General features: G+C 55.3%; 1 protein-coding gene across 3 annotated transcripts; it reads right to left on the minus strand.

Annotated features, from left to right (window-relative positions):
- Window positions 1-514: 514 nt before the first annotated feature.
- RRP1 (ribosomal RNA processing 1) lies at window positions 515-19,247 on the minus strand. Of its 3 annotated transcripts, none has more exons than XM_045902381.3 (13): window positions 17,710-19,247; window positions 16,547-16,629; window positions 14,724-14,781; window positions 12,869-12,954; window positions 10,971-11,032; window positions 8,593-8,722; window positions 8,435-8,499; window positions 8,091-8,254; window positions 3,767-3,846; window positions 3,050-3,147; window positions 2,824-2,843; window positions 1,836-1,946; window positions 515-1,058 (listed from the first exon to the last, which is right to left on the minus strand). In XM_045902381.3, exons 1-13 carry the CDS (start codon window positions 17,840-17,842, stop codon window positions 820-822), a joined length of 1,329 nt encoding a protein of 442 aa, XP_045758337.1. In that variant the 5' UTR covers window positions 17,843-19,247; the 3' UTR covers window positions 515-819. The 3 variants fall into 3 exon arrangements, with proteins under 3 accessions (XP_045758337.1, XP_064434220.1, XP_064434228.1); XM_064578150.1 differs by lacking the exon at window positions 17,710-19,247 and adding an exon at window positions 17,089-17,500; XM_064578158.1 differs by lacking the exon at window positions 515-1,058 and having other exon boundaries at window positions 1,837-1,974.
- Between the last annotated feature and the right edge of the window lie 5,981 nt (window positions 19,248-25,228).

Consider the following 25,228-nt stretch of genomic DNA (forward strand, 5'->3'; position numbering starts at 1 on the left):
CGACAGGGCTGGCTGACCCAGACGGTGCCCACCTCCCACCCATGCAGCCCTGACCACGCCACAGCACTGCCTGGAAAGCTCCGGAACCCACACGGCACTCACTCACACCTGCACTCTCCAGGGTCTGGCAAACTGCCTCGGACCCTCCGGGTGAGCAGGGCTGAAACGGAATCAGAGGCGCTGAGGGGAAACGTGAGGGGCACGTGGGGCTGCCCGCAGGAGTCTCTGCCTCTAAGTCACATGAGCCGACCTCCCTGCCTCGGACACATCAACCCCGAGCCACAGGGCCAACACAAAGCACAGGTTCAGCGTCCGCTCCACACACAAGTTTATGAAGAGGACGTCCAGACAACCGCAGCTAACTCAGCATCTTCTCCCGAATTTTGTGAGAGGTGTATGAACAGCTGTTCCCATGCAACAGGTACAAAGTATAAACGCTACTTGGGAACCAGACCGTCAATTCACACCACCGGGATCTTCCTGCATCAACGCCGCAGAAGTAGGACCTTGCTCGTAAGAGCTGCAGAGCATTTTATTCATGGACACCCCCCATGTGGGGCCAGTCCCCGGCCCCAGGCAGTTTTAGGTCTCAGGGGACTTCCTGGCCTGACCAAGGTCAGCACGGCGTCCACGCTCTGAAGCACGGACACCGAGCAAGGGGCCCGACCCTCTGCCAACACAGTACGTCAGGGAGCCGCAGGTGTCCGTGTCCAGAGTCTCGGGAGCAGGGCCCTGCGGTCCTGCGCCCCAACGCCACTCAGCGCAAAACGGAGGAGCCACAGGGAAAGCGCCCCCCTGCGTGTGCTGGGCCTGCTGCGGTCACTTCCGGCTCTGCAGCGGCCGCTGCTTGGTCTGTAGCTCCTGGCAACCAGCCACCTTCACTCTGGCCCCCGCCCGAAGCCGCCGCCTCTTCTTTCGAGCCCCTCTCCCACCTGGGCCCCCGAGCTGCTCCTGCGGCCCCGTGGGCTCAGTCCCCGAGCCCCGCCGCCGCCGCCGCCTCATCCTCCTCTCGGATCCGGAGCTCGGGTCTGGCCGTGAGTCCTCCTTCCCGCCTTTCCCTAAAACAGCAAGGCCACGTGAACGAGGCACCGTGAAGGCCTGGTTAGCCCACTTCCACTCTGACTGAAGGTGCTAGCTCCAGGGCCACACACAAAGGACACACAAGAGGACCCGAAGGCCTCAGCAGCAGACCCGCCCCAGCCAACCAGAGCGTCCTGCCAGTGTGGATGTGAAGTTCCACGGCCGTCAGGCAGATGGGACATGGTGGTGGCTCCCAGCCAGGCAGGCCGACCGGAGCAGGCCTTCAGGAAAGCCAGCAAGCCGGCAGAGTCGGGAGGAAGAAGGCTGCAGAGGTGTGACTCAGAGGGTGGGCAGGCTCGACCCCAGAATGGAGCGGACTCAACCTGGTGCACAACAGAGCCACGAGCCAGGCCAGTGACCGCAGCGAGGGCCCAGGCGTAAGCCAACGTGGACGGAGGTGGCCCGGGCAGGAGCAGAACCAGGGCAAACCAGGAGACCCTTCAAAGGGCAGACCCCCGAACCTGAGACCGTTAAGCACACACGGGCAACCACGGAAGGGCTCTCAGCTGGGGGGGGCCACCAGCTATCCCTCTTCTGCAGCCCTTTCCTGCCCTGGCTGTTGCGGTGCACAGGGCCCATCTCCACGGCAGCAGGCAGCCCCGTGCCCCAGCGGGACGTGGGGCGTTAACAAACACAGAGCAGCCCCCAGCGGGGGTCTAACCATGGCCCTGTGGATGAGCTGGGGAGGAGGGGGTACAAGGGACACAGACCGCAGGCACCAAAGCCCCATGGCCGGCAGACACCGCCAGTCCTACCTGGCTGCTTCTGTGACCTGGATTTGGGCCGCTTCTTTGTCCTCCTCTCCTGCCCCTCTTCCTGCAGGTTCCTGTAGGCTTTTTCGGGCACGTCATCCTCTGGGAAGAGGCCTAAGGACCAAGGCAGGCCATCAGGAGGCTAAGGGCAGGTTGAGGTGTTTTCAGTGTGCACGTTCAGGGCCGCACACTTCGTGCCAGACAGCCCCGTGCTCAGGCCCGCACGGCTACCACCGACTCCAGGCTGTGAGTGCAGTGAGATGCCAGCCAGAGCCAGGCCCTGGAGTGCTCACGCTACATCGTTGTCGATCCCCTGAAAAGCTTATTGGCTGAGAGGGGGCCAACGGCGATGCTCTCCGTGTCGATGGGGGTCTGTGCATGGAAACCCCATCACGTGTACGCGGTATTCAAGCACGTCACCGTATGAAAACGTTACCTACCAGTACCGAACTTGAGCTCACAAGGAGCACAACATACTTGCGGGTACAGTGTGATGGAGGGAGGGAGAACAATACGAGGACAGTAAAATACCGATGGCAGAGCCAAGGTGGCGGCCATGCGAGTATTCACCATCAACCCCCTCTCTGCCACCGCTCTACGTCTAAAACCTCACAGTGAAACTGGGGAGAGGCCCATTTTCACTCCTATGCCTTATCACCGGCTGAACCGGGCGTACACGGGGAAGTGCCTGCTGCACCGCAGACCAGCCACAGGGCAGGCCACGGAACTCACTAGACACGCAGGTTCTCGGGCCCCTGCCCTGGCAGCAGGCACTCAGCAAAACAAGCTTCCCAGGGATTCCAGCACACACCCGGATCCGAGAGCCACCGAGCGGGGCGAGGACGAGCTGCAGAACCCCTCCAGCCCCCTCTCCCGGAGAGAAAGCCCCGCCTGTGCAGTGATTAATCCCACTGGAAGGGCGACCACGTGAGCCAGTGCGCCCAGGAGGATGACAGTGTTCCAGGCCAGGGTCTCAGCATGAGATGCTCACCTTCAGCAAGGTCCTGCAACCTGAAAGGAGAGACAGGAGCTCACCATGGTCGCAACTTCCACACGAGGGGGGACGCGGCCCTCCCATCAGCTGCCCAGGGGCCGCCCTCGATGCCCCTCCACCTGCGCTCTGAGGGTGGACAAAGGCCCCCAGAGACAGTGGAACAGAGCGAGGGCAACTCCAAGGGGAGGGGGAGGGGTCACCAGCCACCTTCAGGGCAACTTACTTCCGAATCACTTTGTAGAGGCGCTTCCGGTTCTGGGAAGGGGTGCCCTGCTGACTGGCCACCACGAACAGTCTGCTGGCCACGGCCTCGTAATCAAACTGTGGAACAAAGAGAGATGCAGTCACCTCCCAGGTGCTCCAGGAATGTGCAGTGAGCAGAGAGAGCACGTGGACCAGGCGCAGATCCTCCGGTCGGGTCACAAGGACACGCCCGGACATCCTCCCAACTCCCCTCCGCAAACGCTGCGTATAACACGGGGCAGCGAGCACACTCCCCGGGGCCGCCGCCACCGGGTGAGGGGACCTCCCGGGCTGGCCTCTGCGACTACACCCTCGGGCAGCCACGTCCGAACAGGGAGAAAGAACACAAACCACGTTAATTTACACAGACGCCATTTAAGCCAATATGCCTAATTCTTACTAATTTAACACATAACCAATGTTCACGGCTCTTTAGTAAGCATTCTGTTTCTGCTGGGCTCTGACCCTGAGCGGGACCCGGGGCGACCTCTCGGCACTGTCATCTTCTCTGCCCAGCGCCCCACGACGCGAGCAGGGAGCGCACCCGAGGCGGCTGACGGGCAGGGAAGCCCAAGCCCTGTTGGCCGACCCCCAGTCCCAGTTTCAAGACCTCCCTGTTTCTGTACATGAGGGCCCGGAGCGCCTGCCTTCACGGAGTGCAGAGGCAGGGCCAGGCCCGCGAGCCCAGGCCACCCACCTGGAGGACAGGGCCCACGCTGTCCTCACCATCTCCTGGCAGCTTCTCACTCCTGTCGCGTGCAGCCCCATGGGGGGAGCCTGGAACAAAAGGGCCCCCGTGAACTCAAAGGTGCGTGCCCAGTGTGCAGAGCACCCCAACACAAACACCTGGGAACCAAGAGCCCTGTGTGCCAGGGCCCATGACCTGGGCAGAGGTGCAGGTGTAGGGTGGGGCAGGGGTATGGGCAGCCTCACACGGAGGGGAGAGGTGCCACTGAAAGAGACATCCCAGAGGAGGGGGCTGAGCAGTCGTCCTGACAACGGAATTAAGAGGAATTTCGTGTGGATATTTTACAAAACCAATGTAGTGTCAGAAATTCCAGAATCAAGGAAGGGGAGCTAGGTCCAGCCACAGGGCAAACCTGGATCAAGGGACCAGAGAGACCGTGTTTCCAATCATTAGGCTTTGATGTCACTGCATACAGAACAGTTCTGGACAACAGGCAGGCGAGTAGGACAGAGAATGAGGATGGCAGGGCCACAGGCAGGCACAGTGGGCCTGCCAGCGCCCCGGTGTCAGAGTGACGCAGGCTACCGAAGGACAGGACGGGCAAGACGCACAGGATGGCTGGATGAAATGCTGGGAGCACGGATGGAGGGGGCGTGAACGGAACACCTAGGAGCACTCCAGCAGGGGGTCAGAGTTGGCAGCAGAAAAATGAACCCTTGAATCTATATGGTCAAATGACCTTTCCTGGGGGAAAGACCATTTCTTCAATAAACGGTGCTGGGAGAACTTGACAGCCACAGGCAAGAGGACGAAACTGGGTCCTTCACCCATGTACAAATTTAACTTAAAGGGGATAAAAGACCCACATGTAAGAACTCAAATAACCAACTCTTAAAAAAAAAAAAAAAAAAAAAAACACTGAGCAGGGAGGGGCGCCTGGGTGGCTCAGTAGGTTGAGCGTCTGCCTTCGGCTCAGGTCATGATCCCGGGGTCCTGCGACTGAGCCCCATGTCCGGCTCCCTGCTCAGCAGGGAGCCTGCATCTCCCTCTCTCTGTTCCTTCCCTCACTTGTGCTCTCTCCCACTCTCTCTCTCTCAAATAAATAAATAAAATCTTAAAAAAGAAAGAAAACAAAGCAAAACCCTCACGAAACTGGCCGCACCAATGACTTCTCAGACAGGGCACTGAAGACACACGTGACAGAACAGACCAACTGAACTTCATGAAAACTCAAACATCTGTGCATCAAAACCCACTATCCAAAAGGCGGCCCACAGAACAGGGGGAGATACTTGCAAATCACAGACCTGACAGGGCTTGAGCATCCAGAATGCAGAGAGACCTCCTAACGCTCAGTAGCACACGACTCGCCTGAAAGCAAAAGACCTGAGCAGACATGTCTCCAGAAAGATGCACAGAAGGCCAACGAGTGCGTGAAGGTGCTCCACGTCCCCAAGACATCGGGGACGTGCAGACCCAAACCACAGTGAGATACTCCCTCACACCCGTGGGGGTGGCTCCTGGCAACAAAACAGGACACTGGAACCCTGCACAACGCTGGTGGATATACAAAGTGATGCAGCTGCTGTGGGAACTGGGAGGGACCTCAAAAATTTAGAAAAAGAATTGTGTGACCCCACAATCCTACTTCTGGGTATTTGCCCCAAAGAACTGAAAGCAGGGTCTCCAAGAGATCCTTGTTCACCCAAGGTCACTACAGCATGAGTCACAAGAACCAAGACATGGAAGCACCCAAGGGTCCCTTGATGGGTGAGTGGGTAAGCATAACGTGGCCATACCTATGGCAGAATATTACTCAGCCTCAAAAGGAGGAAAGAAACTGACACATGCTAAGACAGGGATGAACCCTGAGGACACCATGCTCAGTGAAGCCAGCCAGCCACAGAAGGACAAACACTGTGTGACCCACTCACAGGAGGGACCCAGAGCAGTCAGATCCACAGGGACAGAGTAGAAGGTGGGTGCCAGGGGTCCGGGGAAGGGGTGTGGGGAGGGGAAACGACAGCGTTTAACAGGGACAGTTTCAGTATGGAAAGATGGAAAGTTCTGGAGATGAAGAGTGGTGGTGGCTGCACAAGCTTGTGAAGGCACTTGACACTTAAACATGGTCAGCATCTCTCCTGCCCACCGATGTGGCCGAGGAAGCATCGTTCAAGTCCCCCTGCCGACCGCCGTCCTGCCTAAGTCAGAGCCTCCCAGAGCCTGGACCGCTTTGGAAGCTCTTCATCGGAGGTCTGAGCTTTCAAAGGACCAGTGAGAGTCTGAGGAGCCAGTCTGAGCCATGGGGGACGCTCTCGGACTGTGGGGTCACGAGATCCAAACACCCAGCGCCCCAGAGGCTCTGGGTTTGTCACCTGCGCCGCTACGGAGGTGGAGGCAGCCAAGAACGTGAGGCCCACAAGGGGGACGGAAGAGTTGCGGAAGCAAAGACGACTTCTCAAGAGGGGGTCCTCAGAGGCTTGCTGCCCACTCAACCGTGAAAAACATCTCTGTTGGCGGCACTAAGGACGACACTGAAGAACACCATCGAAGATCATTCCGAACACTATGGGAAAACTGACCGACGGACATCATGACTGAGGGAGGCAGTGACAAGAAGAGAGGCTCAGCTCTTGTAACATCTGAGGGCCGTGACTGTGCGGACAAGACCGCCACTCAGAAATACCAGACTGCGAACGACCACAGCCGTGAAGCGAGGAAAGCCCTGCCTAAGCAAAAGAAGGTGAGTGCTTCCTCCAGCCAGAGGTCCAAGTGGTTCTGGAAAGTTCGGTGGTGGCCGTGGGGCGTACTTCCGTGGGTGAGGTGGCTCTGGTAGCAGCGAGGTGGGGGTGGTGGCCGTGGGGCTGCTCTAACAGGCTTGGGAACGACAGGGTAACAACTCTGCAGCCGGCGGAAGCTGGCATGACTTCGGCAGTTGCAGTAATCTTCCAAATTCTGCACCCATGACAGGAGGGAATTTTGGAGGCAGGAGCTCTGGCCCCTGAGGTGATGGAGGCCAATACTTTGCCAAACCACGAAACAAGGTGGCCGTGGCAGTTCCGGCAGTGGCGGCAGCAGCAGGAGCTACGGGAGCGACAGGAGGTTCTCATCGCTGCCAGGACACAGAGCTGAGGAGGAGAGGAGAGCCGGGGGGAGCCACGGCGGGGGGGCCACAGGGGGAGCCACTGGGGGGAACCACGGGGGGAGCCACGAGGGAGCCACAGGGGGAGCCAGAGAAGAGCCACAGAAGTGCCAAGGAAGCTACGACTTACAAGAGACATGGGATCTCAGCCACGCACCGTGGCGGCAGGGCCGAGCTGCTGCAAACACCTGTGTGTGGGGGCAGAAAGCTCGAGGACTGGATTTGTGACTAACAGTATAACAGAGTATTTTAGTTTCTGTTCTGTAGAAAGCGTAAAGCACTCCAACAAAAGGTTTTAATGTAGATCTTTTTTTCCACCCATGCTGTTGATTGCTAAAAACAATGGTCTGATCACGACACTGGATAAATGTGTCTTAGAAAAAAAAGTTAACATAGTAAACTTCACATAATGTGTATTTTACCACCAAAAAGAAAAAAAAAAAGAGTGGGAGGCAGGGAAGAGTCCTGAAAGTGGTGGAAGACGCACCCCTGCAGCCACGGGACACAACCCAGTCCACGGCGCACATGAGATCAACCCATGTCCCACAAGGACCCACATCAGCATCAAGACTGTCAACAAACCAGACCGAAGCCCAGGCCCTGACCCCAAAGGCCTTCAGCGGGACACCACCCGTGGCATGTTTCCCCGTGGTAGGCTCCGTTCATCGGCTTGCTCACTCCCCCATCTAGAGGGCACCTCCTGTGCTGGGGCTGCTCCCAGCACCGGGACGCAGCTGCGATCAAAAGAACGCCCGGTCCTGGGGGAGCCGGCATCCGGTGGGGAGATAGGACCACGAACGATAGACAAGCAATTCATGTAACTTTAAGTGATTCACGCCAGAAAGTAAGATATCTTGTGGAGCAACCCAGCGAGGGAGACAGGGTAGGGGCGGGGAGGTACAGGTGGGCCCGGCGATGGAGGGTGGGGACCAGAGAGGAAGGGTGAGCAGGGCAGAGGCACCGGGCAGGAACGGTGGGTGAGAAAGGAGCCAGGGAGTCAGGACGGCGCCCTGAGAACAGGAGGCCGGGGGGCGAGGCCCAGGACGGGGAGGACACACCCTGGCTGCCGGGCCGGGGGCAGGCCGAGGACAGGGGGACCAGACGAGAAGCGAACGCAGGGACCCCGCAAGCACCAAAGCTCGCCAGGCCAGAAGGGGCGCCCTCACACGGCTGCGCTGACCCTCCCCTTACCTGGCTCCTTGGACAGCACATCCTGCTCGTGCTCATCGTCCTCCGACATGCCATCCTCCTCCTCCTGTGCATCCAACTCATTCATGAGGTCTTCGATGGCAAACGGGGCCTGTTCCACGATCGCCTCAAAGATGCCCCGAGTGATGTTATGCAAAACCAGGGAGCTGCGGGACAGCAGGTGCCGGAGCAGGCCCGTTAGGCCGGGTATGCCCATCCCGACCCCCCAGCCCCAGCAGCGGCCACTCCGCTGACCCTGTCACACACACACAACTCCTTCTCTCTTCCCAACAGGGGAACCCCGTGAGAAAGAAGAACCAGGCCGGAGGAAGCCCCCTGCCACTCACTCCTGGGTCTGAGCAGCAATCGTGCAGAAGGGATCGATGAACTTGAGGTTCTGGTCTGCCGTCAGCTACAAAGAAAGGAGGGGGGAGCTGCCTCAGTCCCTTGCGTGTGAGCACGGTAGGGGGGGGCTCAGCCACCGCCCGCAGCCCACTGGGCTCACCTCAGCGGCGCCCACTTTGCTCAGCTCCTCTAGGAAGATCTCCAGGAAGTGGCTCTTCACCCCGCTGGGGGCCTGGCTGTCAGGGTGCAGGATCTCCGTCGTCAGCAGCTCCAGCAGCTGCTCGACGTGCCTAAGGAAGGAAAGAGGCCAATACGGCGGGCAGCCACAGCAGGCTACAAGCCCGCGACGTCCCCTACCTGACAGGAACACCATCACACGCCAGCGCCCGCCCAACGGGAGGCGGCCGGTGATCTGGGTCTGCTCCATCACAGACGACTCGTAATTACAGGTTGGTGACCATCGTCAGCACCAGCACACGTGGCGAGGCCGCGTCTCAGCTACAAACGTGTACATACACGTTCGCACACGCCTTCCCTTCTGTGCAGGGACCACAAGTGGAAGGAGAAAGGCCTGGCATGACAAAGGCTACACCACCACGTCCCGCGTCTCTCTGTCCTCATGGGGACCTGCCCGGGAGCGCACACCACGGCAGAGTGAAGGCAGAGAAAGGAGACGGAAGAGCTGCTCCCCCAGTCCCACTGCACGGAGTCGTGGCCCCAAGCTGGCCACGTCTGCCGCCCCTGAGCACGCTGCTGTCAGTGGCCTCAGAGGCCTGGGGCTCCGGGGTCAGAGAGTTCTGGCGGCAAGTCTTTGCTGGTCTACATGCATGGGGCGCTGACTACCACACCTGAACTGGAGAACACGCACTCCGTAATGAGCCCCCGGGGGGGGGGGGGGGCCGCGGGACAGCGCTGGGGATTCACCGGCCACAGAAGGGAAAGGATGCTGTCTGCGGCTCAGGGAAGGAGAGCCCTCCACCCAGGCCAGTGACAGTAACGAACACTGACCAACCAACCAGGTCTGGCCGGCTGAGCGGGAACGGGGACGGGCTAAAGGAACAGATGGCACGGCCCAATCAGAGGCTACCAGCTTCTTCAAAAGGGTCTCTCTGCATCTCTTAGCGGCGTGAGGAAAGAACTCCTCTCACAAGAGTTATCAGAAATAAAATGTCCCTTCAGCCTTCAGTTCCACTTGTGCACTAGCCACCTACGAAGACCCAAACCCTACGTCCTGACAGTAAGAGCCCTGGCCTCAGCGCCTCGCGGGAATTAGAGGGTGAAAATCAGGCTCCGCAGCGGCACCCTCGCCCTAAACATGATGTCACTCATCATAATTCTAAACTCAGAAAAGCCCAGGGAACTACAGGCCACTCCTGCTGGTCTGTTTTATAGGGGGAAAAAGTGGCCCTGGGTGAGGATGTAACCTCGCTCTCCAGGAGACCCCCCCATGGCAGGAACGCACGCTCCATGGCAGCAGCTGGGCTGGGAGCTGGCGGGCATGGTCATGAGCAGACTGCAAATACGCTGGTCTAGCGCACCGTTTCATCACAAAGCCACTCAAAATACATTGTTTCCAAGTCTCTTTCCTCTTGCCCCACCCCCAAAACCACGCAGCAGGGCGCTGACATGAGGGGCGCCTTGGACACGTCATCAGTAAAATAAAAAGCAGTCCGCAGACATTGTGCGTGCTCAGACGCCACCGTGCACCCCGCACACAGAACACAGAGGCGTCTGCAAAATCTTTGTGTTGGGAGCTCGCGTTGCATTTCCTTCGTTTAACAAAACTTTTCCTAGTTCCTTATACTGGGAACGTGTCACTCTCATGATTAGAAAAAACTATAAAGAGATGAAACTTTAATTTTAAAAACTTTAAAATGTGAACTCAGAACCCATTTGGTGCTGTGGATCTCAGTCTGCCTCCTGGACGTACAGAGGCGTCCATTCATGCCATCACCGGGAGCCGCAGCTCAGCCGGCCCTGCCCCAGTGTGCTCCCCGGGGTGCCCGCAGGGTAGGAGAGATCGGGCTCACCAGAGCCCCACTGGCCCAGGTCCAGGGGAAGCCCAATGCTGGCCACAAAACACAGGCCTCTTAATTTGGGGGACACGGACTACCCCCATCACAAGCACCTCTGTCAAAAGTGACAAGTCTGGATAAATTAAAAATTTCTAGAACCAAAGCAAATACCATTGATAACAGAATTGAATATGCCATGTAATACCAAAAAAGAAAAAAAAAAGCACCTTAGCTGTGCATCAATTATATTGAAAACCAGTATTATGATAATGAGAGAACTCAATTTGGATTCATAGTAAGGGCTTACATTCAAGGTCAAAAACATTCATTTCTGTGAACACATGCACAAACCAAAATTTTAAAATGCCTTCATCTTAAGCACCATCGGGTCACCCTTTAATGGGAAGACTGACATCTCTTTATGACGAGTAACTGGGAGAGAAGCATATGGCCCCGGCCCCAGTGACAAGACGGGCTCGCCTGTGAGCAGGAGCCGCTCTCGGGATGTGCCGCGAGTACCAACCTTTCTTGCCACCCCTGCGTCTTCAGGGCCTTCAAGGACTCATTCAGGACCATCCGCATGAGCTGTGGCATGAACGGAGACCCCTGTTAGTGGGGCACAGCCTGCATTTCCCCAGAACCCCCTCTGCCCCGGTCATCCCTGTGGCCCAGAGCGCATAGCAGGCCCTCCAGAGCTGTTGGACAGGACACCAGAGAATGTGTCGCTGCCCCCAGGCTGGGATGCTCCCGCTTTCCAAGAGCACCAGGAATCTGGCTCACAGCAGACACCCTGGGGAGCAACTGCTGGGCCATGAACGAAAGCCAAAGGAACAGTCCCTATTTCAGGAGTGGGAACAGAGAACAAAGTGCCTGTCCCCCCCGGGGAGGCTGAGCCCCTTGGGAAAGGCTCCCCTGAGCTTTCCGAAGGACTTCTCTCCCCAACAGACAGTGAAAGTGTTTGCTTTCTCTCTCATCCCCAGGGCGGGTAACTCCCCCATTAAAAAAGCTCATCCTTTATGACAAATCCCGACTCCTGCCCCACGAGGCCCCGTTTCCCCTTGACAACAGCTCACGGCTTTTCCAGCCGGTTTTCCTACCGCCCAGATGTGAAGTGGCACACCCACAGAGGGCTCCAGGAGTGTAGAGTGACAGAGGATGCACGTGGGGATGGGTCTCCTGGCCGTCAGGTGTGCCCCAGGACACACGGGGCACCACTCACTGTGCCTACAGCTGCCAGACGCTTCGTCTCTCCAGGGGGCTGCGCTACTGGGTGCAGTCACACGGGCCCCCACAAAGCAACAGAAGCCATCCTATCAAGCGCACAGCAACTACATCTTAGGGAAACTCCTGCCTGGGAAACCCGTGCTTTGTGAAAGTGCACAGCCTGGCCCCAGCCCCCGGCCTCACATGCTTTAGCTTCCATCTTCCTCCCTTCCTGAGCTCCATGCCTTGCCCACTAGCTGGTCCTCACCTTGACATCTGAGGTACACAGGGCCCACATAACCCCGGGGCCAAGTCTGAGCTGGGAGCTGATCCCAGTGGCAGATCCTGAGTAACTGCAGCCCCAAAGGCAGCCGGGCGTCCTCAGTGAGGCCCAGCTGGGTCACCTGCTCTCAGCAACACCATCCTAAGCCCGCGAACACCGCTGCGGGAACAGGAGTGTGGTTCAAATGTGGGGTGGGGACACGGAGTCTGTAAATCTCCCAACTTTCCTGCGTCTCTGAGGGCAAATCAATAACCTAAATTCTGAGGAACGCAGCATCAGAAAGAAAAAGGGGAGGGGCGCCTGGGTGGCTCAGTCGTTAGGCGTCTGCCTTCGGCTCAGGTCATGATCCCAGGGTCCTGGGATCGAGTCCCACATCGGGCTCCCTGCTCAGCCGGAAGCCTGCTTCTCCCTCTCCCACTCCCCCTGCTTGTGTTCCCTCTCTCGCTGTGTCTCTCTCTGTCAAATAAATAAATAAAATCTTTAAAAAAAAAAAAAAGAAAGAAAAAGGGGATTCTGCATACCATTCTATAAACGTCCTCACCCAGAAGAAAGCAGCTTCCCAACTGGGCACCCTACAAGTGGACAAGGGTCTACGACTAGGGCATGAACTCCATGCAGGTTTGCTGGCACTCACGGCTCATGGCAACTCCAGCAGGGTGCAAGGCCGCGGCCCTGATCCTCCCCAGACAGGCCATTTTCATCGCCTCCTCTGAACCGGAATCTGTGCACTGTTTAAGTACGGAGTTCTCTGGCCGCTCACCAACCCTCAGAGACAGGGCACATGCCGGGCAGCCCTAGGCCCTCGAGACGTATGGGTCACAGTACTCAAGGGCGCAGCCCTGCCAGGGCAGGAGACGCTCGGGGCCGTGCCCGCAGCTCCCCCCGCCCCGCCCCGCGCCCCCCATGCCTGCCGCCGCTGCCGCCAGCAGCCTCACCATGTAGAACTTATCCAGGCGCAGTCTGTCGATGCCTGTCCACTCGCGGTTCATGGTTTGCCAGAATGTCTGAAGGAACAGATGCTCTGCAGGAAGAAAAAAGGCCAAAGAGGATCACAGGGGAACACAGAAGCCACTCTGGGAAGTGAGGTGAGACAATACGGGGAAACCTGCTCAGGACATCATGTGCGGCCAACCTCCAGGGTCCTCAGTCCAGTCTGCTGCACTCAGAAGGGGTGTTCGGAACTGGGCTTAGAAATGGGGCTGGAGAAACCTCAGAAAGAAAAGCAAAGCCCAGCTACAACCTCAATCTGCAGCCACGTTCTCTGAAGAATAGGTGCAAAGAGCTGGCAAAGCCACTAAAAGAGAAGGGCTGCTTGGGCCAGCTCTTCCCCTACTGGGGCCGGAGACCCGGACACCCTGCCTGACCCCCACAGGCTGGCTCTTCCCCTACTCAGGCCGGAGACCCTGCCTGACCCCCACGGGCCGGCTCTTCCCCTACTGGGGCCGGAGACCCGGACACCCTGCCTGACCCCCACAGGCTGGCTCTTCCCCTACTCAGGCCGGAGACCCTGCCTGACCCCCACGGGCCGGCTCTTCCCCTACTGGGGCCGGAGACCCTGCCTGACCCCCATGGGCCGGCTCTTCCCCTACTTAGGCCAGAGACCCTGCCTGACCCCCCCAGGGTGGCTCTTCCCCTACTCGGGCCGGCGACCCTGCCTGACCCCCATGCCTGGCCCCACTACATCCACTAACCCACCAGGCACAAACCCTCCTGATAATGTAGGTCAGACACACAGTGCTATATGCTAACCTGTGTCCCCCAAATTCATGATGAAGCCCTAACCCCAGGACCTCAAATAAGACTGTATTTGAAAATGAAGTCTTTAAAGAGGTAATTAAGGTAAAATGAGGTCACTGGTGTGGGCCCTGCACCAATGTGACTGGTACCCTTACAAGAGATGAGAACACAGACACAGAGGGACAAGCGTGTGAAGACACAGGAGAAGGCGGCGTCTGCACGCCCAGGAGAGAGGCCTTGGGGAACCAGCCCTGCCCACGCCTGGGCCTCGGGAAACAAACGGGGCCTCCCTGATCTCCAGCTACAAGTTTCTCCAAAGGGTCGGTCAGACGGTTCAGTGACGGGCAAACTAACCCATTCAACCGTCAGCAGGGGACTGTTTTGTACCTGGCCTTCTGCTGAGCACAGAAACTCTCCTGCAGGTTCCCAGATGCTAACGACACACTCCCAAATTGAGACAGTGGTTACCGTCCCTAACTGTGACTACTCTACCGACCTCCCGGTAACTGAACTAAACCCACCCACCGGGGATAACCGGGGCCTCACCAGCAGCAGCCACAGCTGTCTCTGCCAGGGGCGCGGGCTCCCCACCCCGAGCGTCAGAGGGAGGTGCCCGGGCTCCACCCCCACAGCTTGATTCAACTGGACCGGAGTCTAAACTTCAAGATGTCTAAAGATGCCCCAGCGATCACAGAGGGCAGGCAGCAGGGTTGAGAACCACAGATCTTGGGCAGGACAAAAACGGATGGGTCGGGGAAGCGCCCTGAGGGAACGCCACCATCAGCTGACTCGGTCCAGCAACTTGGCCACACTGCACTAGATTTCCATTTTCATTTTAAAACGCAAGTTACTGGCCCTTCAGCCTCGAGCTAGGTCCCCATTGGACAAACAAGTTAATACTGCTGAACACTTAGAACAACATTTCACATGTAAGCCAGGACAGGGACCACCCTCTTGCTCTACATCTTAAGAACACAAGCCTTCCACATCTGGTAGCCAACTCCCGGCAGTTCTGCCCTTCCCAAAGGGCTTCCCCAAGGCGAGGGTACTCACGTGCCTCTGTGGTCTGGAAAGCATGGATGAGCTGGGAAATGGTCCTCCCTAGTTCCTCCTGGGGTAGTAAACAGAAAAAATTCCCTCAGATCCTGAAGAAACACGGCCTTACAACAAGAAGCCACAACAGAAAGACAACCACACGAAATCTCCACTCGCTCACCACGAGAACCAGCTCCCACCGGCCTTTCTACCCAGCGTGCTTCAGGTCTGCAAGCTGCACAGTTGCAAGAGGCCTCCCCCTGCAGCCAGAACCAATAGAAGCTCATCACAAGCAAGGGCAGCCACTGCTCCCACGACCGGGGCTGAGCCTCAAGCAACAGAGATTGACAGTCAAAGGGGGGCACGGGAGAGATGGGGCCACGTGACCAGCAGGAAGAGACGGACCAGACCCCAGAAACTACTCGCTGCCTGCCAGTGTCACTGTGCTAAGCATCCCCTAGGGCACTTGCTAAACAGACAATCCCAGAGCCTCCCCTCAGTAGGCATCAAATACAGCACAGGAGTCTGCATTTTAAATAAGTACCCTCACCACCAGGTAATTCTGAAAAAAAGTAAACAATTCACTCTGACAAACACTGTTTTAAAAAGGCCGGCATGAGGGGCGCCTGGATGGCTCAGGAAGCTGGGCGTCTGACTCTTGGTTTCGGCTCAGGTCACCATCTCAGGGTCGTGAGATCAAGCCCTGCATCGGGCTCCTCACTGTGTGGAGTCTGCTTGGGATTCTCTGTCCCTTCCCCTCTGTCCCCCCCACGCATGCTCTCTAAATAAATAAATAGAATCTTAAAAAAAAAAGCTAGCATCTTAGGGCAGTGCAACTGCACTGTAAGATCCTGTCCTAGTGGGGCATGTCACCACACACTTGTCCAAACCCACAGAATGCACACACTAACGGTGAACCCTCACACTCACTATGGGCTCTGCGGACGGTCTGTGTGAGGCAGGTTGATCACCTGTAACGAACGCACAGCTCTGGTTGGGAGGGGCTGTTCACGTGTGCAGGAAGGGGCTGTATGAGAGTTCTCTGTACCTCAATTTCGCTGTGAACCTAAAACTGCTCTAAAAATAGTCTAATTCTTAGAAAAATAATTAAAAAAAAAAAACCTAGCAGGAGAAACCCTTTTCTCAGCAGACTTGGATTCTGTCCCTCAGTTTCCCTATTTCGGCGCGGTCTGCCGCCTCGGACACACACCCGAGCTGGCAACCACCTGTCACAGCAGTGCTCCCCTCAGCAGCACCACACACACTCTAACCAAAGGCCTCGGCCCTCTGACTGTAAACAAAGTGTTGAAGCTAGGGGCGCCTGGGTGGCTCAGTCGTTAAGCATCTGCCTTCGGCTCAGGTCATGATCCCAGGGTCCTGGGATCGAGCCCCGCATCGGGCTCCCTGCTCCGCGGGAAGCCTGCTTCTCCCTCTCCCACTCCCCCTGCTTGTGTTCCCGCTCTCGCTGTCTCCCTCTGTCAAATAAATAAGATTTTTTTTTAAAGATTTTATTTATTTATTTGAGAGAGAGAGAGTGAGAGAGAGAGAGAGCACAAGAGAGGGGAGCGGGAGAGGGAGAAGCAGACTCCCCGCTGAGCAGGGAGCCCGATGCGGGACTCGATCCCGGGACTCTAGGATCATGACCTGAGCCGAAGGCAGTTGCTTAACCAACTGAGCCACCCAGGCGCCCCAAATAAATAAGATCTTAAATAAATAAATAAAGTGTTGAAGCTATAAAACTTCATAACTCATTCAGTGTCTTCCGCTACGTTAAAATGAGGGTCAACCACCTGCCCATCTGTCCTCCCAGTGATGCTTCTGCTACTTCCTCATACACTCACCTGGAGGAGCGGCTTGTCCTGCATCCACATGCAATAAAACAGTCCCTTCCAGACCTTCAGCAGCTCGTCATGAGTGAAGCCACCTGCACCAAAAACAGTGACACTCAGACAAAGCAAACCCAACTTTTTACTGCCAGGAACAAAGCCAGAGAAATGTTGAGTGGCTGAATTAGATCAAAGCGCTCTAAGTAGAAACATACCTGGCCCTCCCCTCTCCTGGAGGCCCTCCCTCCCCTCCCTTTCATCCTCTCAACTCAGAACCCGCTGGACCTGTGGCTGTTAGTATTCCCCCACCTAACGGCCCTTTCGTTATTCAATAAACACTAAGAATCTGCAAGTATCCATATCCAAGGCACCGTATTCCACTTGTGGACACTGAACGTTGCATGGATTTGCCGGCGATAACTCATTCAGCTTTACATGTCGCGGTTTGTGCACTTTTCTGTATTAGGCTTCAAATTTTAAGAGGAAAAATTAACTCATTCAAACTAGTAAGACACGCAGACATATAAAACCCCTGAAATATTTATGGCGGTCCTAACTGTGTCTGGCGCGCTGCTCCTGAAGCAGGGGTTCTCCGACTTCAGCACCAGGATGGAAACCGCCTGGAGAGCTGCTTACACCAGGCTGCTGGCCCAACCGCCAGCGTTTGACTCCTTGGGGCTGGAATGGGACTCATAATCTGCCTTTCTAACAGGCGTCGGGGTGATGCCGATGCTGCCCACGGGGCCACGCTTTCGGAACCAGCCCTAGAGGGGCCAGCTCGCAGGAAGCATGTCCTCCGCCCTGGCGGACGATCCGCCGCAGTCTCACTCGGACCACAACCCGATAACTATACGGAGAGAACTGCCAACAGCAACAAACGCCGCTCCGAGCGCCCAAACAGCGGGCAGCAGGGGCAGCAGGGGCTACGGTCAGAAGGGGACGCCGGCTCCCCGCGGGGTGGGGCGCAGCGCCAAGGGCTCGCCGGCAGGGGTGGGGCTGTGGGAGGCACCGTCGCAGACGCCGCCGCGCGGGCCTGACCGCGTGCAGGACCACGTGGTTCGGAGACTCCCCCCCCCCCGACACACACGCCACAGACCGCGCCTCCGCCGACCCCCGGCGCACCCCGCCCGGCCCGGCCCGGCCCAAAGGCGCCCCGACCCCGCCAGCCCCGCGCCAACCTGCGGCCCGCTGGGTCCTGGCCACGATGTACTTCCGGAGCTTCTTCACCGCCCGGTCCCGGGTCACCTGCTCGTTTCCGGCCAGCCGCTGGGCCAGCTGGATCTCCGGCGGGAGCGGCACGCGCGGAACCATGGCGAACGGCCCGGACCCCCGGGCTTCCGCGACCACGTCTTCTCCACTCGGCGCGCGCGCGACGTCACACGGCCGCGCCGGGCTCCCTCGGGCTGCGCGTGACGTCACAGGGCCGCGCCGGGCTCCCTCGGGCTGCGCGTGACGTCACAGGGCCGCGACCGCCGCTCCCGGCCGCGGGCGCCGCCGCTTAGCGGCCGGGCCCCGTAGTGGGCGAGTCGCCTGGTTCTGCCGAGGGTCCGCTTAAAGAGAGGCCGCGAAGCGTGCGCCTGCTAGGGGACTGTAGTTCACCCCGGCCGGTGAGGGGTTGGAGAAAGACCCCGTGCGGCCCCCGTGGACCACTGACTCCGGCGAAAGTCACCGAGGGAGAGCGGCGGCGCGGGCGGGTTTCAGCCGCGCCCCGAGGGGCCCGCCACGTGCCCCGGGGTCTGTCACAGCCGCTGACTCGGGGACGGGACGGAAGCCCTTGTGGGACTCGGGCGGCCTGGCCAGGAGGAGCCGAACCAAGTCGGATGAGCCCCTCCCGAGAGAAGCGGATAATTGGAAAGGAGAAAGGGAGGAGTTTAGTTTGGGTGGCGGCAGCCCCAACCACGGACCTCTCCACCGCCGGCAAGACGGACACCGAGAGCTGTCTAGAGAGAGGGTCGGGGTGCAGGCCAGAGAGCAGGCGGAGAGTGCGTGACCAAGCGTGGGGTTCGGTGTGTGCTCAGCCCTGATCGTGGGCGGGGAGGGGATGTGTGGCAAGGGGGCTTCTAGGCATCCTGCTGCCGTCTGGGCTGGACGTCGTCAATGTCTCAAGAAAGTGCGATAAGGAGCAACAGTTGGCGTCTATTGGAGCAAGAGCGCTGGCTGACACCAGGGTCACTTGTGGGGCAGATGAGCCTCAAGCTCGCCCAGCCTCGGTCTGCACCCCTGCTTTCAGGATGTGGAGGAAGGCTGCCCACAGTGCATGAGAAAACCACGAACTCAGGTCTGGGACAGTTTGCAAGACAGCTGTTCTGACGTCTTCACAAAGTTAATGTCCTAAGCAAGGACTGAATGGATGAATAGATGTAAGAGGAGGGAATGCAACATAAAATCTTGACTGGACTCTGGTTTAAAGAAAAAGCTAAGAAGTCATTTTGGAAATAATTGAGAAAGTTTTCATACAGACTCTGTGCAGATTATGGTACAGGATAATTGTTTCTTTTCTAGGGTGTGATGGTGTTTATGTAGAATGAGGTTCAGCAGAATTTTTCTATAAAGGGCTATGTGTCCAGGAAACCCATGACTACCCCCAGGTTCCCTGATCTGCTAGGAGGACTCATGACTATGATTTATTAAGGCAAAAGGATACAAAGCAAAATCAGCACAGGGAAAAGCCTTGCTGAGTGAGTCAAGGAGGAAGCTTCCAGAAGCTTCTCCTGGTGGGGCCACACAGAATTTGCTTAATTCACAGCAAAGGGCTGTGACACACTTGTGAGATGTTATCTAGCAGGCAGCTGGTCAGAGATCAGTGCCAGGCTTCTACCAGGGGCTAATCACATGGGAACCCTCTGCCTGGCTCGTACCAAAATTCCAGACTCCCAGAGGGAGAGCTGGTGTTCATCACAAGCCTGTGACAACGAAAGGAAACCTCACCCAAGTGGAGCTGGGAAGCTAGAAGGGGGATCCTCACCACTCAACCGCAATTACAGGAAGAATTTTCAATCACAGATGCAGCAGAAGAATCCTCCGCGGGAAAGAATCACCAACAGGGAAAGATGCATCCTGCATCTCCTACAAGAGATCGGCCACCTCTGCAATGTAGCTGATGAGAAGCCATCATCACCCCGAACTCATGCTTTTCTCCAACGGACGTCTGTTCAAAACAACCTCTTCCAACTTCCTCCTTCTTCCCCATAAAATAAAGTTTCTCTCCTTCGTCGGACTAGCCTGTGGTTTTTCAGTAGCTTGCTTGTTTCCAATTACAATTCTCTGCTATTCCTGAATAAACCCATTTTAGCTGGTAAAAACAACTTTTTATTTTTAGGGTCAACAAGCCACATTATTTGTGCAAATGGTTTTGGCCCAGTGAGGCGCTCTTATCACATAGTGGTGGGAACCCTCTTGACATCCACATTCTCAGACACCAGCCAACCTTATGAGCATGAGGTTGTAAGGAGAGCAGTCAGGACTTAGGTCAACTCTTTTCTACACAGGTAAGACAGTAAGTATTTCCAGAATTACGGGCCAAACGACTGCTGTGGGGCAAGAGCAGCCTCAGACAAAACGTGAAGGATGAGCATGGCTCTGTACCAATAAAACTTTATTTTCAAAACCAGGTGGTATGTGGGGTGTTTGGCTGGCTCAGTCAGAGCACTCGACTCTTGATCGTGGGGGCGTGAGTTTGAGCCCCATGTTGGGCATAGAGCTGACTTCACAACAAAACAAAACCAGGTGGCGTTATGGATCTGGCCCATGGACGGTAGTCTGCCAGTACCAGCTATTGCAAATGTTCTTACTTTTAGGAAATAACCGCAAAGTGGTGATAGTGAAGTGTCGGGATGTCCGGAAGTTAACTCAATAATCACTCGTAGATAAGCAAGTGGGGCAAAATGTTAGCAAAGGTTGACTCAAGTGGCAGGAGCACAAGCATTGCCCTGTTTTTCCAACTTTCTCTGTGTTTGGAGATTTTCATGACAAAAAGTTGGGAAACATTTTACAAACTGGTTTTATTTTTAAGATTTTATTTATTTGACAGAGCACAAGCAGGTGGGGGGCAGAGGGAGAGAGAAGCAGACTCCCCGCTGAGCAGGGAGCCCGATGCGGGGCTGGAACCCAGGACCCCGGGATCATGACCTGAGCTGAGGGGAGACCCTTAACTGACTGAGCCACCCAGGCGCCCCTAGAAACTCGTTTTAGAATCAGAATGAACTCTTCCACCAACTGTTTAGGTGCCATCTATAAATAGTGATGTGAACAAGACAAGGTCGGGCAATGAAGAGACACACTCGTGCGCTATACAAAGGGCAGCGTGATGGCTGGGAACAGTCCTAAAGCAGGAAAAAGAAGATGGGAGACAACCAAGCCTAAGAAAAGAGCAATTTTAATAAACACATAGTGAATTTGTGACACAAAATTTCACCAAAATAACGAAATGCACCAACATCTACTTTAAAAATATGCTTTATGGTATAAACAGCTATTAGATGCTGGCAGCTAATGAAAGATTTGCATCATATCCAGTGTACCTAAAAAATAAATGTGCAGGGCATCTGGGTGGCTCGGTTGGTTGGGCGTCTGACTCTGCTCAGGTCATGATCTCAGGGTTGTGAGATTGAGCCTCCGTGTCAGGCTCCGCACTCAGTGGGGAGTCTGCTTGAGATTCTCTCACTCTGCTCCTTCCCCCATGCTTGCTCGCACTCGCAGGCACACTCTCTCTCTCTCAAAATAAATCTTTTAAAAAATATATAAATGAATAGGGCGCCTGGGTGGCTCCGTCATTAGGCATCTGCCTTCAGCTCAGGTCAGGATCCCAGGGTCCTGGGATCGAGCCCCGCATCAGACTCCCTGCTCAGCGGGGAGCCTGCTTCTCCCTCTCCCACTCCTGCTGCTTGTGTTCCCTCTCTTGCTGTGTCTCTCTCTCTATCAAATAAATAAAATCTTTAAAAAATGAATGAATGAATGAATGTGCTCTATTCTGAATGCGAAATTACCCCTCTTTCCGAAACTTTTCAAAGTCTGCTGTGCATTGCAGGCAAGAACCAGCAAAGGATACTAAAATTAGTGGCAAAAGTATGATAGGAAATATATTTGCAGAGTCTCAAAGGTACTTACTAGTTACAATAGGAAAGTAGTAACTCTACAGTGGAGAAACCTGGCAGACACCACTTTATTCAAGATGGAAGTCAGTATTACCCGGGAGAAGACACATGGATACCAGGTACCCTCAATAAGATGCACTGAAAGGACACAGTGAGGGGAAAAAAAAAAAAAAAAAAAAAAAAAAAACTCTCTAAAGACCGGATAGACAAGGGGAGCCAGTTTAGATTTCTGTCTAAGTCAGCATGACTGTACATAAACTTTGTTTGAACCAAAAGCCTGACTTATGGCCCCGCTACCCACGCATCGTGCACCTGCTTTGTGAATGAGTCAGCTGAAGGAAAACCATCTTGTCCTTGAGATTCCTGCCAATGCCCCTGCTCCCCACATTCCTTTATGATAAAACTCAACCTGATCATGAGGAAATATCCCGCAAGCCCCAAAGAGAATCAGTCCTCAAAAAAGGTGATCTATACTCTTTAAAAGGATCACGATCCTGAACGACAAAGACGGAGAAACTGACAGCACGCAATGTGGCAGGAGCCTGGGCCAGAAAGATGGCTTTACTGGGACAACGGTGAATGAGTCAGTGCTGTGGGTCAGCTCATCTGTTGTAAAGCAAGGCTTATTTCCTGCTTCTGAAAACTGCTGTTCCTGCTCATGTACAATGCCAACATTTAGGGAACGTTTACAGAAACTATACTATCTTTGGAACCTAAAATTATTTCAGTATAAAAAGTTTTAAGTATTAGAAAAGAAAAAAAAAGGAAGTCTAACAGGACTTTGGGGAATGGGTGTCTTTTTCAGCTGGTACACACATTACCCTATCGTGTCTGCTGCACAAAGACGAAGCTGTGTGTGTCTATCCGCCCGCACCCAGAACGGTGTCAGGTGGTGACAGTGTGAAGGACAGCTGTGAACAGCTCACTGGGTACGAATTAGCCACAGAAGTATGCCTATTTCTTCCACAAATAGTAAGGACCATCATATTTCCGTACAGTATCACGTAGGCCCACTTCTCATCCTTGTCCTGCCCGTGTTTTGTTTTCTGGAAGGCAGAAAAATCCCTGTTTATGGATCCTGCGTGTTGCTCCCTCTGGAGACTCTAGGGGAGGATCCGTCCTGCCTCCCCCGGGCTCCCAGCGAGCCTTGGCTCAGGGCTGCTTTGCTGCAGTCTCCGCCTCCCTCATCGTCTGGCCTCCTCCCCCACACCGCTGTGTCTTCTGGTTTTCTTATAAGGGTACCGGTCATTGGATTTAGGGCCCACCCTGGTCCACTAGTCACCTCTCTTAACTAATGACAGTTGCCAAGACCCTATTTCCAAATTCACATCCCCTTCTCAGGTTCCGGGTGCACGTGACTTTCAGGGAGACACTATGGATCCCGCTACAGAAGGGGGAAGGAAGATAAAATCAGTCATAGCACCACCATCTCATGAGACTTTGCACCCACCGTTAGTAAACCCTAAAACCGTGCTGCAAGGGAAGTATGACTTTGCCATTCTGTAGGTGAGCAAAGAGGCTCAGCGGTGACACTTCTGCTCAGAGCCTGTAAGAGACAAGGCCAAGGATACGCCCAGGCTGACCCACGGTGCCCGGGAGGGTGTGAGAGCCCGCCGTCCTCCCCAGGACTCTGCTCAGGTGCCCCGCCCAGGGGCCTCACCCTCCTCACCCGAGCCCCGAGCCCACTGTCTGCAGACCTTCTCTCCAGACTCAAACTCATTCACTCACGGAGCACACGTAGGCTTCTTCCTCATGCTTACGCTCTCAGTTTTTCATTATAGAATATTAGGGAAATAAGAAGTTACAGGAAGGAACCAGACACAGTCTCATGGTCTGAATGAACAAGTTGGCACATAGCTGCTCATTCTCTTCTGTGCACACGATTTTTTATTAATTACACATTAATTTATTAATATAACTTATTATATTAATCACACGATATTGACAGTTTTGAAACTGCTTTTTAGTGACACACCTAGCAGTTTCCCGTGGTATTATTAACTTCTCAAGAATAGGCAGTATTCCTGGGGCACCTGCGGGGTTAAGCGTCTGCCTTCGGTTCAGGTCATGATCTCAGGGTCCTGGGATCGAGTCCCGCATCGGGTTCCCTGCTCAGTGCAGAGCCTGCTTCTCCCTCTCCCTCTGCCACTCCCTCTGCTTGTGCTCTTCTGTCTATCTCTCTGTCAAATAAATAAATAAAACCTTTAAAAAAAAAAAAAAGAATAGGCAGTATTCCAAAATAAGACAATTCTTTTTTCTAAGAACAAAAAGTTGTTTAAAAAAGCTTTGGAAAAATACAGAAAATCACAGGGAGCAAAGTTATTAAATGCCTACGTCCACCCTCAGAGATGGCTACTGCGAACGGCTCCGTGGCGCCTGGGCTCCACCGAGCCCCCGGGGACCCGAGTCTCCAGGGAAAGCCTGCAAACTGGCATTTCAACAAGCAGCTGGGGGAGCAGCGGGCAGGGAAATGGGGAAATGCCCTTCTAGAAGCACTTCCTCCCAACAGCACAGCCCCTTGTTATGGACAGGGGCTGGGCACGGAGGGGCTTCTAAATTCTGGGATGGAAATTTTTATACATTTTCTCTCCATCCAAGAATTTTCCTTGATTCCTGGCATTGATTGCTCCAACTGTGGTTTTATTTGTGATTTACAGAAGTGTATGAGAATCAAATATTTATTTAGGGCCTCCTGTGTGACAGATACAACGGTGAGGACCAGACCCAATGCCGCCCGTCTGGCTGCTGGGGACCCCAGCAAGGACACAGGTCATTAGGAGACGCAGAGAGAACCACTGGCGTGCCCAGGGCAGGGGCACCAGGCATACCCAGAGAGTCAACTGCCCCCCAACCCGGATCCCGGGCTTCCTTCCCTTTGATTCTGCGGAGGCTTCCTTGCTTAGGAAACCCTAGGCCTGCATTAATTTACAACAAGGGCCTTTTAAGATTTTACATCTGTTCGCCCCTTTGACTTGTCCCAATTTCTTTTTTTTTTTTTTTAAAGATTTTATTTATTTATTTGAGAGAGAGAGAGAATGAGAGACAGAGAGCATGAGAGGGAGGAGGGTCAGAGGGAGAAGCAGACTCCCTGCCAAGCAGGGAGCCCGATGTGGGACTCGATCCCGGGACTCCAGGATCATGACCTGAGCCGAAGGCAGTCGCTTAACCAACTGAGCCACCCAGGCGCCCCTGACTTGTCCCAATTTCTGCAGTTCGCTCCACCCCTCCAGAGGGGCTCAGGGCTGCCTCGGCCGGTGCTGGTTCCCTTCAAGGGCCCTGGCTCAGATGTAAAGCCATAGTTCACTCAGTCTGTAGCAACTGCAGGTGGCCAGGCCTGACATGCACCCTAAGGTGGGAGGCAGGACCCTGGTGTGCCCGCGTGGGGCACCTGGTTTTGGGTTTATCTTCACTGTTACTTCCCTTGCTAGTGAAGATGAACTGGTAACCAGTAAATGCTTAGTTGTATAAATGTTCCATCTTTCCTTTTCTTTCTGTTTTTCCTTTCTTTTTTTTTTTTTTAAGGGTTTCTTGGGCTAGAATTTAATTAGCAACACATTCTGATGACAATTTTTTGCATGAGGGAACATAAGCACCAACTGATTAG

The sequence above is a fragment of the Mirounga angustirostris genome, unplaced genomic scaffold (genome assembly GCF_029215605.1).
Source record: "Mirounga angustirostris isolate CCGP_5_RB_7025 unplaced genomic scaffold, mMirAng1.0.hap1 SCAF_1, whole genome shotgun sequence".
NCBI classification, from domain to species: Eukaryota; Metazoa; Chordata; class Mammalia; order Carnivora; family Phocidae; genus Mirounga; species Mirounga angustirostris.

Excerpts from the sequence above, each read along its gene's own strand:
- RRP1 (XM_045902381.3), bottom strand. The coding sequence starts at position 17,842 with ATGGTTCCGCGCGTGCCGCTCCCGCCGGAGATCCAGCTGGCCCAGCGG. Across the intron at positions 8,500-8,592 it reads GCAAAGTGGGCGCCGCTGAG|CTGACGGCAGACCAGAACCT; the intron begins GTGAGCCCAGTG and ends CTTTCTTTGTAG. Across the intron at positions 2,844-3,049 it reads CTCTACAAAGTGATTCGGAA|GTTGCAGGACCTTGCTGAAG; the intron begins GTAAGTTGCCCT and ends CTCTCCTTTCAG.